At 50.2% G+C, this 13541-nt stretch overlaps 2 protein-coding genes across 2 annotated transcripts; one reads left to right on the top strand and one right to left on the bottom strand.

Annotated features, from left to right (window-relative positions):
- Nucleotides 1–1599: 1599 nt before the first annotated feature.
- On the top strand, nt 1600–4201 carry KCNA10 (potassium voltage-gated channel subfamily A member 10). Its single transcript, XM_080569547.1, has one exon. It carries the CDS (start codon nt 2434–2436, stop codon nt 3982–3984), a length of 1551 nt encoding a protein of 516 aa, XP_080425673.1. The 5' UTR covers nt 1600–2433; the 3' UTR covers nt 3985–4201.
- A 4590-nt stretch (nt 4202–8791) lies between these two features.
- LOC308183131 (embryonic pepsinogen) lies at nt 8792–12815 on the bottom strand (the record flags this gene model as incomplete). The annotated part of the gene is made up of 9 exons (XM_080568755.1): nt 12145–12815; nt 11861–12023; nt 11426–11543; nt 10814–10932; nt 10509–10708; nt 10089–10202; nt 9459–9603; nt 9120–9218; nt 8792–8929 (listed from the first exon to the last, which is right to left on the bottom strand). Exons 1-9 carry the CDS (start codon nt 12378–12380, stop codon nt 8792–8794), a joined length of 1332 nt encoding a protein of 443 aa, XP_080424881.1. The 5' UTR covers nt 12381–12815.
- Between the last annotated feature and the right edge of the window lie 726 nt (nt 12816–13541).

Below are 13541 nucleotides of genomic sequence, written 5' to 3'. Positions count from 1 at the left end.
TCCCAGCAGGACCGAGGAGCGGTGAGCGTGGGGTCAGCTCCCTGCTCTGGCTGAACAGTCCTGCTCTCCTCATTCAAACTGATTTTCTTTTTTTCTCCCTGACTTAAAAATCAACTTTGGGGTTTAGTATTAAGGAAAAATAAGAAAGCACAAAACAGAAAGCTGTGTTGCTTTTCCTTTTTTTCTTTAACACTTGTTTTTCCCTCTAAACGAGCTTTGTTCGGTCCGGGTTTATCTCAGCATCCCTTCTCCCAGCCTGGCTGCTGATGCTGCGGGGTCACTGAGGTGCGGGCTGTCTGCAGCTCTCCGTTGCACTGCACTGTCTGCACCCCGCATTGCCCCGATGCTACACCTCACCCTGTCCACAGCAGCTTTGAGCCCTTGAGCTCGGCACCTTATCTTGGATAAGGACTCTGGCTCCTGCACAAAGTTTTTCTTTTGGGCTTATAATGCTGACAGCAGAAGAGCCAGGATGCTAACATCTTCTGCTGCAGATCTGGGTTTCTAGCTGGTGTGTACCCAATTTGGACAGCAGTACTTCAGCACAGTTGGAGTCCTCTGCAAAGACAGAGGAACAATTTCAGAACCCCGATGGCTCCAGCTCTATAAGGAGGTTTGGGCACCGGCTGTGTCCCGAGCTGTGTCCCTGTGGCCCCAGCACGGGACCGGTCCCCGTGCTGCTGCTGCTCCATGCAGACGTGGCCCAAATTGCACTGCTATTCTTGGCAATTGAGGGCATTTGTGTTTTTCACTGCCTTCTGCTGAACTTCACTGGGTAAGAAAGGCAGCGGGCCCTTGGTGATCAGTGGGCACGCAGAAATCAGAGCCACCCTGTGTGTCCTTGTGTGGTTTCTTATGTTCGGAAAATACATCTGGGGGAGAAAGAGCTGGAGGGCAAAGGAGGGGAAATAAACGGGGGTGGGGTGGGGAACATGACTAGAAAAGTGCATTTTGGGGGTAAATCTCCTCAGAACTGTTCTCTGTTAACTTCTAATTTCCCTTTGTGGTTCTCCCTGAGGCGGGACAGGTCCTTTCCCAGTTCTATAACTTGGCCTGGTCCCTGAGCTCCTCTTTGATTTTGCCATTGAGCTCAGCACTACAGTGGTGGCCTGCTGGGGATATGAGGCCCAGGAGTGTTTTGGGGACACAGTGCCAACAGCACCTGCCAGCCCAGACTTGGGAAAAGATCCGCCCCATGGCCTGAAAAATGCTCCAGTCTCTCTGAGTAACCTGAGTGTTTAAACCTCATCTTCTTCCTATGGCTGGGAATATCATTTCTACCACAAGGAAGGCCTAGGAGAGCTAGAGAGGATGTTGTCCTCTGCCTACCCCAAATTTCAGATCAAGACAAGGGGTCCCCATTCATGTGCCTCTTGACGCAGAGTGGAGGGGTTCTCCAGGGCTGGTGGACACGTCCTTCTCCTCCTGACCTGCCTTTCTCAAGTCCCATCCTGGCCCTCATTTGGGAACTGCTTTCTAAGTGCCAGGTGACCCAACTCCTGGGGTTCCACCAGTGACTCTCCCAGCTGGATCAGGGGCTGTGGCTAACCAGGACACCTGTGTTTAACACACAGAATCACAGAATCACAGAGAATCACAGAATGTTGGGGATTGGAAGGGACCTTGAAAGATCATCTAGTCCAATCCCCCTTCCAAAGCAGGAACACCTAGATCAGGTCACACAGGAACGTGTCCAGGTGGGTTTTGAATGTCTGCAGAGAAGGAGACCCCACAACCCCCCTGGACAGCCTGTTCTGGTGTTCCGTCACCTTCACTGTGAAAAAGTTTTGTCTCAAATTTAAGCGGAACCTCCTGTGTTCCAGCTTGCACCCACTGCCCCTTGTCCTGTCATTAGATGTCACTGAGAAGAGCCTGGCTCCGTCCTCCTGACACTCACCCTTTCCATATTTATAAACATTAATGAGGTCACCCCTCAGTCTCCTCCAAGCTAAAGAGATAAATACCTTCGAATCCTGCTCCAAACACTGGACCTGCAGCCTGTGGGTTAGTGCACACTTGGAAATGTCTGAAATAGCCCCTCTTGCTCTCAGGGCTGGGACTGGTGAGGAAAGTCTGCATGGGATACCTGAATTCTCCCGTCTTCTGCTACTGCCTGACTTTTTATCCTTGGATGCTGTAAGCAGTATTGGGAGGTTTAGTGGTGATAGTGAAGCCATCCCAAAAAGGGCCTGCAGGATCTGGAGCTGAAAGATATACTGGAAGTATAATGCCCATGAAATTAATGTTTGCATTAAAACAAACAGGTTTTTCTGACCTTGGGTTTGTTTCATTCTTTCCAGTCAAGCAAAGCGATCCACATGCACAGTTCATCTCTCTCTCCCTGTCCATTTGCTTGCAGATCCTCATAGCGTGGGAAAGACGCAAGCTGCTGGTATTCGACCTGGGGATTTATGCTGCTAATCTGATTAGTGTATGATGGACGTGTCCAGTTGGAAGGAGATGGAGGTGGCACTAGTCAGTTTTGACAACGCTGATCAGATCGTGGAGGATCCCTGTTATTCAAATGACCTCAGTCCCGCTGGGCAGTCGCGGAAAGGCCATCCCAGCTGCGCCAACCTCCTCTCCAACTGGAGAATCCTCATCAACAGCGAAAACGCCAACAATGAGACCATTTTCTCCAGGTTCTCTGCTGAGTTCAGTGAGCACCTGGTGGGGGAACGGGTGGGCATGGAGGAGGGGGACCAACGAGTCATCATCAATATTGCTGGGCTGAGGTTTGAGACGCGGCTCAAGACCCTCAACCAGTTCCCGGAGACCTTGCTTGGGGACCCGGAAAAGAGGATGCGTTACTTCGACTCCATGAGGAATGAATATTTCTTTGACAGGAACAGGCCCAGTTTTGATGGGATCTTGTACTATTACCAGTCTGGTGGGAAAATCCGGCGTCCAGCCAATGTACCCATTGATGTCTTTGCTGATGAAATCACCTTCTATGAGCTGGGTGATGAAGCCATGGACCAGTTCAGGGAGGATGAAGGGTTTATCAAGGACCCTGAGACCCTCTTACCAACCAATGACTTTCATAGGCAATTCTGGCTGCTCTTTGAGTACCCCGAAAGCTCCAGTGCAGCCAGAGGTGTAGCTTTGGTCTCTGTCCTGGTCATTGTCATCTCCATCATCATCTTCTGCATGGAGACCTTGCCAGAGTTCAGGGAGGAAAGGGAATTTAAGTCCACCCAGGAGCTTTCTAAGAATCTGACAGACACCTTGCTGGCCCACAGCACCTTCACAGACCCTTTCTTCGTCATAGAGACTGCCTGCATCATCTGGTTCTCCTTCGAGCTGTTTGTCCGGTTCATTGTGTGCCCCAGCAAGACTGACTTCTTCAGAAACATCATGAATATTATTGATATTGTGTCCATTATCCCCTACTTTGTAACTCTCACTACCGAGCTGATCCAGCAGAGCGAACTCAATGGGCAGCAGAACATGTCCTTGGCCATCCTACGGATCATCCGTCTGGTCAGAGTCTTCCGCATCTTCAAGCTCTCCCGGCACTCCAAGGGGCTGCAGATCCTGGGGCAGACCCTCAAGGCCAGCATGAGGGAGCTGGGCTTGCTCATCTTCTTCCTCTTCATCGGCGTCATCCTCTTCTCCAGCGCTGTCTACTTTGCAGAAGTGGACGAGCCACAGTCCCATTTCTCCAGCATCCCCGATGGCTTCTGGTGGGCCGTGGTCACGATGACAACCGTCGGCTATGGTGACATGTGTCCCACCACCCTGGGTGGGAAGATTGTGGGGACTCTGTGTGCGATTGCAGGAGTATTGACCATTGCACTGCCCGTCCCCGTCATAGTCTCAAACTTCAACTATTTCTACCACAGGGAGACAGAAAATGAAGAGAAGCAAATTCTGCCTGGGGAGGTGGAGAGAATGCTCGCCAGTGTGGTGACGGGAAACGGCAGCATGGAGTCGCTCAATAAGACCAATGGGGGTTACCCTCGAGACAAGGCCAAAAAATGACATTGCTGTGATGGGACTGAGCACTCTCAGGTGGGATTGTCTGCATAAGGTATAAAGCATCTGCACGCTGTGATTTTTTTTTAAACTGAATGTGCTGCTGCTATTTTTTTTCTAGACATTTTTCAATCTCTGATTTCCTGTGGCTGTTCAAATAAATACCATCTTTCTTATCTCTCTTCCCTGCCCATCAGTCTATTTTTTTATTATTTGATGCTCATCTGCTTGACGTTTAGCTTTTTTGTCCATGATATCAGAGTGCCATTCCCCATACGCAGAGATTTTCCCCATATACCAGAAGGGGAAAAAAGGCAAAATGACATGAAGTGCTTTGCCTGGTGGCACCCAGCTGTCCAGGGGTGGAGCTGGTTGCCATCTCCCTGCTTTTCTTAATCCATTTTAAATATTTCCTCCACTACTCAGAATGTGGGTATCTGAGCAATGCCCAGATCTGGGAGTGGTCTGGATGGAAAAATAAGCTTTTATTTATTCATTTATTTTTCTGGCTGAAAAATAAGTTATATTTTTAGCTGGATGAGTTCCCTGGTGTGTCTGCCTAAATAATTTGAGTGACACAGTAGGGTGGGCAGCGATGGGTGGGACTGAGCCACTGGGTGTAGGGATTAAGACAAGAGGGATGGGGACCAGCTCCAGTCGCACAGCCACCAAGAAAGGCCTGGGGCGTGGTGGCTCAGTGCCCACGGGCGTTCCTGGTGGACAAGCTGATCTCTGAGAAGGACAGGGAGGATTTTTCCTGCCACAAATGCTTGATGCGTGGGTTATCTGGTGCACAAATGCCTTTGGGGATGAGCCTCTGTGACCTTGTAGATTTTATTGTCACTTATGTTGCTGCAAATGGGGCACGGAGTAATGAGGGCTGACGTTTCCTGACAGTTTGGCTTTGCGTTGTAAAAATCACTTCTGGTTTTGAAAACATGCAAATTTCCATAGGCATTTTTAATGGGAGAAACAGAAACAAATCATTTTGCTGTTCTCTCTAATGCCAGCAGGTTTTCTTCTGACAAAAACATTTTGTTCCAACTTCACTGTTTCAGCTGGCTTTTTTGATGTTTCTGCCTACATTAAAATCACAGTTTCTCATACAGTGTCTACACATCCGCTTTTATATCCCACATCTGTTATATATGATGTCTCATCTCCTCAAGGTTCAGCATGATCATTGCACAATGTGCCAACATCTTTGGTTTGCAATTTCATTCAGAAAGGAGTGATGAAAGAATGTTTATTTATTTTTATACCTGTTCTGATTGACAATGTGAGAGAGGGTGTGCTGGGATTTTCCCTCAGGCAGAAGTCCTGCACCAACCTGCTCTGCTGCGGAGCTCGGGGTCTGGGGGGTTCTTATTCTGGTTTGTGGGGTTTTTTTTGTGGGCTTTCTGCAACAACACCTTTGGTCCACCTGCACCCCAGGCAGGTGGATCTGGAACATGATCAGGACAGGTGTCCTTCAGGGACAAATCTCCCTTTTATCCTAATTTTCTCCCATCCCTCCATGACCCTGTTCCTCACCCCATCCCTTGCCACCCTCAGAGCATCATCACAGACAGAGGAGGAGCAGTGAGAGCTGTTTACGCTCCTTCCCTCTGTGCTCAAGGGGGAAATACCTCATTATCTGCGAGGATGGCTGGAAGAAGAACAGCTGGGCACAGCTGGAGGAGGCACAGCTGGGCACAGCTGGTGAGCAGCATTCTGAGACATCCCCGGCTCCTCTCCAGTCACTCCTCATTTCTCTCCAGCTGTTCTGCCACTTCTCTATTTTTATTTCATAGCAGAAAGAATGAAACTTTTAAAATTCTTTTATTTTTTTGAGCTCTCCTTCCCAAACCTCACTCCCATTATATCAAAGCTGAAGCACTTTTGGTGTTTATTCCTTGGGAAGTGATCATGAGAAACTCTGGTGAAAAGGTTTGGGTTGGGAAATATTCAGCCTGCTTCCTATGGAAAAGCTCTGAGCACATCCTCACTGCTCTTGCTCCCTTAGCAATCAGGGAGGGATTGAAATGGAGGGATGCTGGGATGGATGGATTGACAGGTGGATGGATGGATGCGCGGAGAGATAGGTAGCAGGATGAACAACTTGATTCTTATTAACCTGTAAATTTTATTCTCAAATAAAAGAGTACATGCTTCAAAGTAGAGCATACAGAAAATACTGGTTATTTGGATCCAATGTTCTGTTCTTGTGATTTTGCAATTTCACAAACAGCAGGAGCTGGTCCCTGCCTGGGAATCATGTGTGCAGGATGAGGCATGGGACATTACAGACCTGAAGGCACAAGACCTGCCGGATGAGGACAAACTCTGCAGCAGTTTCCCCCGCAGTTCAGCTTATGCCAGCTGTCACGGGGTGGGGGGGCAGATGCAAGGGAGATCCCTAGATTATGCTGTGAGGATGGGGTCAGAGACATTAAACTTGTCCAGATACAGCAGCTGATTTCTGATTTATCATAAAGGGAACAGTAGAAAAAAAACAGATTATGAATGTCCTACAAACACCCATCTAGTGTCTGATTAAAAAAAAAAAAAAAGCATTTTCCCAAACAATTTGCAGCTTAGCATTTTCCCAAATACAGCTCCAAAGCTCAAAGCTCAAAGAAATCCATAAAAGGCTCTTATTAACTGTACATTTCATGAGTCAAGCCCTAATGAGGCAATCTGTCATGTCATCTGGGACACAGGGAAGAATTCGCCAGGAAAAAATAAAATAAAATAAAAATCTGAAGATGGCATGAAACCTCTTTGCTGTATCGGAAAGGTGTCCTGGCTACTTTTCTTTCCATGGAGCAAGCCTGAACCTTGGACATATTTGTCCACTAGAAGCATTTTTCTCCTCCTTCAAGCCATAATTTCCAAGCAAACCCTGGAACATCCTTTTGCCACCACACAGGTATTTCTGTGCATCCCCTGTGCACGGTACAGTTTTGGCACCACAGCCACGAGATGGCACTCCAGGATAGACATTTCCCAGGACACAGTAGGAAACTACTACAGCAGTCCCAATGTGTTTGTTCCCCCTTTTAATTTTTGCTTGGAAGCTTTTAGCTGATTTCTTTCTTTATTGCCTGAGTGAATGCAGATGTGGGAAGGGCTCCCCTGGCCATGGGGGATGCTCACATGGAGAAAGCCCCTTAAAGGGCTGTTTGCCAAAGTCTTCTGGCATCAGTGCAGAACAGCCATGCCCAGAGGATCTGGCTATGAGGAATATGCCACTTGGCAGAGCATTTGGGATATTAGCTCTGCCCAGGCCAAGGGCACAGCTTCCCTTTCCCTTCTTGTTCGTCATGAGCATGGGTACAGCCCCAGGTGCTCCTGCTGGAGCCGTGGTTCCAGCTGCATTGGGCCCATTTCATGTTGCTTATAACAAAGATGGAGCCAAGATAAAGCCCCATCTGCCCAAAAGTCCAGCCTTGGGCCCCACCTCTCATGCACTTTCCAACCCCCTGGCGTTAAGTGACCCGGGGCTATGTGAGCCCAGGGAGCCTGGGCATAAATCACATTTCCACCATCCCACATTATATACTCATTATATTCTCATTATATATTATATGTTATATCATAGAATCATAGATTCAGAATAATAGAATCCTAGAATCACAGAATGGTCTGGGTTAGACTGTATGGGACCTTAAAGATCATCTGGTTCCAAACCCCCCGCCGTGGGCCGGGACGCCTCCCACCAGACCAGGTTTTAACAGTGAGGGAAGAGAAATTCCTTTCTGATCACCCGGACTTGTCCCTCCACATCATCCAGAGCTGGTCCCATTGGGTAAACAGCCTCCTGGCGCCATCAGCGATGGAGCCTTGTCTATCAATAAGTAATGCAACCAGCCCCTAATCCCCAGCCCAGCAGGAAGGCAGAAGCAGTGGTCATGCCTGGAGCTCTCTTCCAGCCTCCTGCTGAGCACTTTCACTACAGCTGCTAGGGAGGAGAGAGACAACCTCCAGTTTTAACTAGGTTTTATATGGATGGCGGTAATTTCCTTTTCAAAAAAGAGAACTGCTCTTTGAGAAGAATGAAGGAAAATTAGAGAAGGAATCATCCTGACCATTGCGCGGAAAAAAAAAAATAAAATAAAAATATTAGTTGTTCGGTTTTTTTCTTCCCAACAGTATTAAGGACTATAACTGAGGATTAGTTGGTGTTTCCAGTCTCTTAGTACCCGTCTGAGAGCACAGACTGGTTTGTTATTTGGAAAGGGACCTTAAATTGAGATTCTTCTGGGGGGAAACAACTAAGTGTAAATGGATTGCTCTAAACCATGGAAACTGAAATGAGACATCACTGCTACACACAAGCAGCTGTGGATGCACTTCTGTAAAAGTTTCACAATGGGCAAGAACTGTCTCCAAGCTGTCTCCTTGGGTGTGGGTTTGCAGGGATCTGCTCTGAGGTGGGCTGTGTTTGGGATGGAGAGTTTATCCTCCCTGGTAGGAAATTTGGGTTTTTCAGAACCGCTCATTTGATGCAGCCCCCGTACAAGAGCCAGCCTTGACTTGACCTCGTCGTCAGCCCGTCCCGGCCACAACCACAGCTCCCAAAGGCCCCAGTCTTGTGGAGCTGACTGAATGCTCCGAAGCCACCATGAAGCAGTAATTGTATGACACCTCCTTCGTAATTCCTGCCTTTTTATCACAAATAAATGTGCAGCCACCATTTCTATATCATCAACACTTTATTAGTGTGTGAGCAAGGGATTCCTTATGAGAGAAGATCTCTTGCTGCTCCAAAAAATATGGTCGTGGTCTGGTTGAGTGATCAGACCACAGCACTGCTGGCATCACAGAGGTTTTAAACAGCCTTGGCCAGTCCAACACGGTTGTTGGCCCGGTCAAAGATGCTGTAGTACACTCTGATGAAGACATCTCCCAAGATCCAGAGGTCCGCAGAGGTGTTCTGGAAGCCACTGATACATGCTTCTTCATTGTTCTGCATTTGAGCAAGAGAAGGCAAATGGGAAAAATGTGGGTGAGTACCTTTTGTCAGGTTGCTCTGGAGGCCCATGGCCATCCATCTGCTGTCCCCCACAGGAATGGGAGAGGCCAAAGTGATGAGAGCCATTGGAGAAAATAAAAGAACATGGAGACGGGCTCTTGGAAGCCGGGTACTCACTCCTTACCTGCTCAGTGTAAGCTGAGGCGGATACAGGATACTGAACCCCATTGATGACAAAGACAACATCAGGCATGGCAGAGATGTAGCTGCAATTCACGTTGTACTGCAGGGAGCAGAGGAAAGAGGCTCTTAGGTAAGAAGCGACACATTCAGGTGGTGAGGAGGGAAGGTTTTTGATTTTTCTGGTAGAGTCTCATGGAGCTCTCTGTTGGAGATACCACTGCAGCAGGGCTGCTTTGCCACGAGCAGTGATGCTGTTTGCCTGTGTGTGGAAGCAGCCTGGGATCCAGGCTTGTGCCAGGCTGTCTCCAGGGCCAGCAGAGCAAGACACAGATGCTCTTACCTCTCCGTACGTGTTCTGCCTGGCCCCGACTGCGCTCTGGATGTCACTTATGTCAGAGGGTGGCCCAGCCACAAGGGACGTGCCCGTGTCAACGATGGCTTGGCAGCCACCACTGCACGCAATCTCCTGCCTGTTCACGATGATGCTGGCAGCAGGGAGGGAAGAACAGACAAGGGAGGGGCTGCTAGGCCTGCTGAATCTTCATGACACTTTCAGACTTGTTCTATAAGAGTTAGAGCTAGGACAACTTTCCTCTCCTTGAGCCCTCTGCTTCTTGGGGTTTGCAATGACGGCTGGTATCACAGCCCCATTGCATAAATGCAGACGGAGGCACCAAACGGCCAAAATCTGGGACCCAACCAAGCCCAGCAAAGTAAGTTGCTCTGCTCATCACCAGACACATCCCCAAGAGAAATAGGCTTTGTGCAACAGAGGAACTAGGCTGTGTCCCAGCACAAAGCATCCCCAATTCAGATAGAAATTGCCAAAGTTCTGTGGGTTTTGGCTCCTTGGCTTTCTGCACCACAATGTGTTAAATGCCAGTGGAAAGCCCACGATGTTCATGGGTCTCAGTTCTCTTCAGAAGCGATGGCTAGAAATGAACATAAATCAGCAGAGTCACTTCCTTACCTGTCCATGGAGATCTGCCAGTAACCCTGGTAAGAGACGGGAATCCAGTTGATGGAGCCAGTGAAATAAGCGTCATCGATTCCCCCGAAGATGACCACGCTCCCCATCGTCTCGCTGGGTGATGCATAAAAGGAAAACACCAGAGGGTTTGCCATGTCTCTTCAGTGCAGTTACCTTAGAACAAGGGGACCGTGAGCCCCGTGGGGGAAGGTGCTGCCCGTGACGCCGCAGTCACATCCACTCCCCACCTCACTGCCGGGAATACAGCAGCGTGCTCCCCTGCCCTTAGGCATCACGGCACACAGACAACAGCTGGATAGCAGCAGTGACTGTGGGGGAGCTGCAGTGACCAGCAAATGCAACGATCTGAACCAGACACATCTGCTACCTCCCCCAGCTGTCACAGCTGATGCATCTTACCGGGATAGATAAACCGAAAAGAGGTTCTGCTCCAGCAAGCTCTCATTCACCAAGTTATCAAAGACTGGAGTGATCCCATCAGCAGCCAGACTTGGGTAGCCCAGTCCCAGGATCCCATCAAATGTAACATGGACAAAGAATTGGCCGGGCTCTGTGGTGCTCAAGCCAAAGAGCTGGTTGGTGTCCATCAGTGATGCAACCTAGGGATGGGGACGACAGTTAGCTGGATCAGGCATTGCAATATGGGTGTGAATTTGGTGGAGAAGGCACAGAGGAACCCCCTGAGATGCCATTGTGACACTCACAGTGACAGTGTCGCAGCCCACGATGCCCTCCATGTCACCAGTGCCATAGTGAATGGAGAGGTTCTGCCCTGTGCTTTTGTAGGTGGAGGACTGCGATGGGTTAAACATCTGATGGCTCTCTAGAAGGTAAGTGGGAAACCAAAAATGAAGATTTTCAGGAAGGCTGAGCCATCAAGAAAGCGTGGGAGTAAGAACCCTGCTGAATTGCTATTTAGACCTGCCATTTATTACTTGTGCTGCAGGAACAATTTAGCTGTAAACATTTGCCATACGTTACAGCTGCTTCTCCAGCATCCTAATGCCAGGGATCTGCAGGATATTCCATCTCCCCTTTGGGACAGATGGGGAAACTGAGGCACCGAGCACTAGGAGTATCACCCTGTGGAGTACAGCACTGAGTAGGTGTTACATCCCCAATACTCATCCCAGCACATTCCGCAGAGTTGACGGGACCCAGCACCATGGGGTCTGCTCATTGTACTGGCTAGGGGGCCCCTGGTCTCCCTGCAGTGTCACCACAAAATCTGGGCTTGATTCTGCAGAGATAAGCCCACGGTGTGCTGTTGGATCCCAACTCTGGCAAAATGGGGAGCCCTGTCTGATGATACTTACGGCAAGCTGGGCTGGCACAGGAGATGGAGGGAACCCAGAGGTTGGAGGAGCCGGTGTCGAAGACCACTGTGAAGTCCTGCGGTGGGGTGCCAATGGAGATGGTCCCGTAGTACTCCATCTGCATGGCAGCAGGACAAAAGGATGCTTTCAGGGCATGAACCCAGGCCTGGAACTGCCCCAGACCCACTTGTAGCTTTTGTGGTCCCCTTCTGCACATGCATGGGACTCATGGGACTCAGAGCTGCTGAGGAGGTATTTCAGAGTCCAGGCTCTGTCCAGGGCCAACAGTATGGGTGGGCAGGGGCAAAGGAAGTGAGCTGAAGGCTTTGGGGGAAAAAAATATCAGGTTTGGCCCGCACGTGGCACAGACACAGGGATGGGCATCCCACAAACCACCCCAGGGCTGCACTACTGTGGGTCAAAGCCAGCACTCACATCCAGGGTGTTCAGCAGGGGCTCGGCAGCCACGTCAATCAGATTGGGAAAAGCGTGCGGAAATTTCATGCCGATGTCATAGCGGTGGCGCTGGAAGAAGTGGCGCAGCAACCCCTTCTCCCGGAGGATCTCTCTCGGTTTCTTCCCCCTTTCCAAGGGCAGCCTGGCACAAGAAACAAGAAAAACAGAGTTAACCAGGAGCTCACTGCCTGCAGCTCCTGCAAGCAGCATTTGACAGCGTCACCGTTGGTGCTGAAGCCCATCATGATGCTGTGGGGACTTACTTGGTGAAGCCCTCAGAGAGGGCAAGGACCACGCACAGAAGGACCAGGGATTGCATCGTGCCGGGGCTGAGGGGGCAAATGTCCTGTGGCTTATATAGTCCCAGCGCTCTCCGGCTTTGGTGCCAAGGGCGGCTGGGACTGCCACAGAACCATCCCTTCCCTGGCGGGCACCCAGCCAAGGCCCCCCCGGTGACACCCAGGGACTGGAGCCCATGGCAAACAACACCCAATGTCATTACGTCACCCAGCGGGGGGGTGACGGCCAGGTGCTCTGTGCCAAATTCCTTCCACAACCCCTGTGCTCCCCCTCCCTGACCCCCTCATCCTTTTAGCACCCCAAATCCTTCATCCTGACAAGGATCTGCACATTGTGGGCATCAAAATTAGCCATCGCTTTACACCTGGGCGTCCAAAACGCAAGCAATAGTGGGTCCCCAGCTTCATGCTTCCCTGCCCCCACTTTAGGGGGGATCTGTCCCTGGTAGGAACAGAGAAGGGGGTCCCACTGGGTGCCACCATGTGCGTACAGTGTGGGGACGTGGGCGTCTGGGCTGTGCGCACGTTTTGGCCCTCCGCCACCCGCTGTTATCTGCAGAACTGATTAGTTAAGGCATATGCAAACAGGCTACGGGAAAGGTGACCCCGCAGCATGCTGACCCCTCTCCATGTGCTGTGTGCCCAGCGATACAGGGACCATTAAACCAAGATTAAAGGCCTAATGAGCACCCTGCTATCAGCGACACCAACAATCACTAAAGGCGTTGGCTCACCTTTTGCAGTTGGCCAAGAGGGGAGCACAAGAGAGCTTGGCTGGAGGACGGAGGATGCAGGGCGATGCTGTACCCCGCGGGATAAGGAGCTTCCTATCAGCTCGGTGCTGGCGGCTTCTGTTTGAGTACCTCCAGGCCCCAAAATCTAGAGGCAGCCACCAGCATCGCAGCAGGGTGTAGGGTTTCTCTGATGGCAGTATGGAAAAGCCGTCATGTTCCTTTTATGTTTGTCATTGGAATCCCCTCTCAGACTTTTCACTGCCTGGGTTAGAAGTGATGCTGAGCGCCCCTGAACTGCTGGGAAGGTCCCCTCCCACCGCTGCAGGGTAAGGCAGCTTTCTGCAATGGGGCCCTGCTTTTGTAATAGAGTAAAGCAAGAATTAATAGTGATTTCTTCGGCAGCATTATGGGAACCAGCTGAAATTGTCCTGTTGATTAGTACAGAATTGGGAAGGGGCTGGGCTGCACTGGATGGAAAAACAGCCCCTGCCTGCTCCAGGGATGCGTCCAGTCTCACACAAGGAAAGCCCCTTCCCATCTGGTCAGACCCAACATTGCACATCCCAGAAACCACCCTGGGAAACAAAACCTCTCTTCAACTGAAGCCCTCAAAATCCACGCTCAACC

This window comes from Anser brachyrhynchus (genome assembly GCF_964034855.1).
Source record: "Anser brachyrhynchus genome assembly, chromosome: 27".
Lineage (NCBI taxonomy): Eukaryota > Metazoa > Chordata > Aves > Anseriformes > Anatidae > Anser > Anser brachyrhynchus.
This window is presented reverse-complemented; position numbering and strand designations above follow the sequence as displayed.